Here is a 2,756-nt window from a genome sequence, read left to right as displayed (position 1 = left end):
GGGGACTGTTGTGGGGTGGGGGTAGGGGGGAGGGACAGCATTAGGAGATATACCTAATGCTAAATGACGAGTTAATGGGTGCAGCAAAACAACATGGCACATGGATACATATGTAACAAACCTGCACATTGTGCACATGTACCCTAAAACCTAAAGTATAATAATAATTAAAAAAAAAAGAGAGAGAGTATGTGTGGAATGAATGAATGGAATCACTCTCCCTAAAAAACAAAACATGTTCAATATTTCTATGGCAGAGACTTGGCCTTAATCTGTCATCCCTTAATTTTAAAATGGTGGGGGGGCTCACAAATTGTGCCAACTATGCAACAAGACCCAGAATCTACATTCTTCCTCCGTGACATGGCTGCTTGTTTTTTTCTTTTTCAGCAACAAGGCTCTTTGCATTTGGGGGAACGTGATAGCAGTCTTGGTGAGTAATTAAACTGGGACAGAATAAGACACTAACTTATTTCTGGTGAAATATCTTAAGAGAAGTGTAAGAATTGCTCGTGTGTCCGTTACTTTTTCAGTTGCAAATTGGATCCAAACTGGCTTAAGCAAAATTCCAAGAATAATTCTTGCTTTAGGCCTCGCCTAACGCAGGAACTCACAATGTCACCAGAACCCGGTTTTTTCAGTTCCATTCTTACCCATGTTAGTTCCTTTTGCAATAGACTCTTCCTAATAAGTGCAAGACAGCTTTATCAACTTCTTATATCTTCTCAGAGTCAGTCTGGTGGGAAAGACTGAGGGACCCAGGATTCTCATGGTGTTTCATAGGATCTGACTGGGTGATGTCCCCGTCTGTGAACCAATTGTTGTGGCTACCAAATTGTGGCAGTTCCCTTGATCACATGATTTCATCTGTAGATACAGGTGGTGCAACCATGAAGACCATAGGGACTGAGAGCAGGGAAGGGTGACTTCCTAAAGAAAATCTGGGGCTGATGCCAGGAGAGTGAATTCTGGGCAGGAAACAAACAAGCAAACCCATTTATTTTTTGGGGATAGCATTTACTGATGACTTCCAGTGATGGGAGTTCAAGGGAAGGATTATAGAAACTAAAAGGAGGAGGCAAGGAAGGCATGAGAAGCTATGGAATCTTGAAGGCAAGTTGGTCTTTCCCTTGTAGAGATGGGGCAGAGTGTGCCCACGTTAACTTCTCTTTCCTGTGTCAAACCTAGACTTGCGATTTAGAAGATCAGTTCAAGAAGGTAATCCAAGGGCCTGATGACTGTTTTGGTAAACAGACACCAATCAAATAAGGAGAGGAGATGAAAACGGAACAATTTCTTCCATGCCACCTGTGCCTTTAGGAAGTGCCCAGAAGAAAATCCAAGCCTTTAGCCAGGAGTAGAAACTGACTACAATGTAAATATCACAGTAAAACTGGGCATTCCGTGCTATTTTTAACACCTGGATTGCTGATTTTTCAAGACAAAATACTTGGGGTTTTCCAATAAAGATTGTTGTAATATTGAAATGAGCCTACAAAAACCTAGGAAGAGATAACTGGGGAATAATGTATTTTATCTTCAAGAAATGTGTGCATGAATGATTGGTTCTTCGAAATCTCTCCTGCCAGACTTCCCAGACCTGGCAAAGGTTTAGAAACTGTTGCTAAGAAAAGTGGTCCATCCTGAATAAATATGTAATCCTCCAGCAGGGATATCAAGCCTCTGAATTGTAGAACCTGCATTTATTTGTGACTTTGAACTAAAGACATCCTCCATGTCCCAAAGATGGAATACAACCAGAGGTCTCATCTCTGAACTTTCTTGTGTATTGATTACATGAATCTTTGGAGTTGGGGATGGAGGAGGTTCTGCCCCTATGAGGTGTTATACATGGCCATCAAAGTCCTATGTCAGGCTAGTTTTGCACAGTGGCAGTACCGTAGCCAATGAGATTTATCCAAGACGCGATTATTGCTAATTGAAAATTTTCCCAATACCCCACCATGATGACTTGAAATATAATCAGCACTGGCAATTTTTGACACTCTCTACGGAGACTGAATAAGAAAAAAAAAAAAGAAGAAATTAGCTGGGTGTGACGGCTTATGCCTGTAATCCCAGCACTTTGGGAGGCTGAGGCAAGTGGATCACTTAATGTCAGGAGTTCAAGACCAGCCTGGCCAACATGGTGAAACCCCGTCTCTACTAAAAATAAAAAAAAAAGTAGCTGGGTGTGGTGGTGCATGCCTATAATCCCAGCTACTTGGGAGGCTGAGGCAGGAGAATTGCTTGAACCTGGGAGGCAGAGGTTGCAGTGAGGTGAGATTGTACCACTGCACTCCAGCCTGGGCAACAGAGTGAGACTCTGTCTCAAAAAAATAAATAAATAAAGTAAAGTAAAAGTCTTATTCAAACCAAATATGAAACTGGTGGTGATGTGTGGAATGTGTGTGGTGTGCATATGTAATGAATACGTGTGCATATAATTTTTTTGCAGATTTGCTACATGATTCACAAGCCATGTGGCTGTTCTTAAGACTGAAGGGTCCAGCGGAAAGGTGCAATTACTCAGGGGAGAGGAGCCTCCTCTTAACTAATCACTGTCATAAAACCTAATTGGAACTGAATTTAGAAAGCATTTAAGATACATTCAAAACACAAGGACTCAACCAGTGCTGTCATTTATTCCCTTTTTCTTATTTTTAAGAGATAAGGCTGGGTTGTGTTGCCAGGTTTGACTCAAACTCCTAGGTCAAGCAGTCCTCCCACTTCAGCCTGCCAGGTAGCTGGGACTA

General features: G+C 41.8%; 1 protein-coding gene and 1 non-coding gene across 3 annotated transcripts in view; both read left to right on the top strand.

The window, feature by feature from the left end:
• The window catches only part of TMC5 (transmembrane channel like 5), a 67,814-nt gene extending 66,327 nt beyond the window's left edge, over window positions 1-1,487 (top strand). For both annotated transcript variants that reach the window (XM_032145049.2, XM_032145053.2), the window contains 2 exons: window positions 391-433; window positions 1,189-1,487. In XM_032145049.2, coding sequence (XP_032000940.1) covers window positions 391-433; window positions 1,189-1,235 — 90 coding nt within the window. In that variant the 3' untranslated portion in view covers window positions 1,236-1,487. The remainder of the gene's footprint in view (window positions 1-390; window positions 434-1,188) is intronic.
• Window positions 1,488-1,878: 391 nt separating this feature from the next.
• Window positions 1,879-2,018, top strand: LOC116462792 (U4 spliceosomal RNA). Its single transcript, XR_004246450.1, has one exon. It is a non-coding gene; the product is annotated as a U4 spliceosomal RNA (small nuclear RNA).
• The last annotated feature ends 738 nt before the right edge of the window (window positions 2,019-2,756 follow it).

This window comes from Hylobates moloch, unplaced genomic scaffold (genome assembly GCF_009828535.3).
Source record: "Hylobates moloch isolate HMO894 unplaced genomic scaffold, HMol_V3 SCAFFOLD_23, whole genome shotgun sequence".
Lineage (NCBI taxonomy): Eukaryota > Metazoa > Chordata > Mammalia > Primates > Hylobatidae > Hylobates > Hylobates moloch.
The sequence above is the reverse complement of the archived record's forward strand: the minus strand, read 5'-3'. Positions and strand labels throughout refer to the sequence as shown.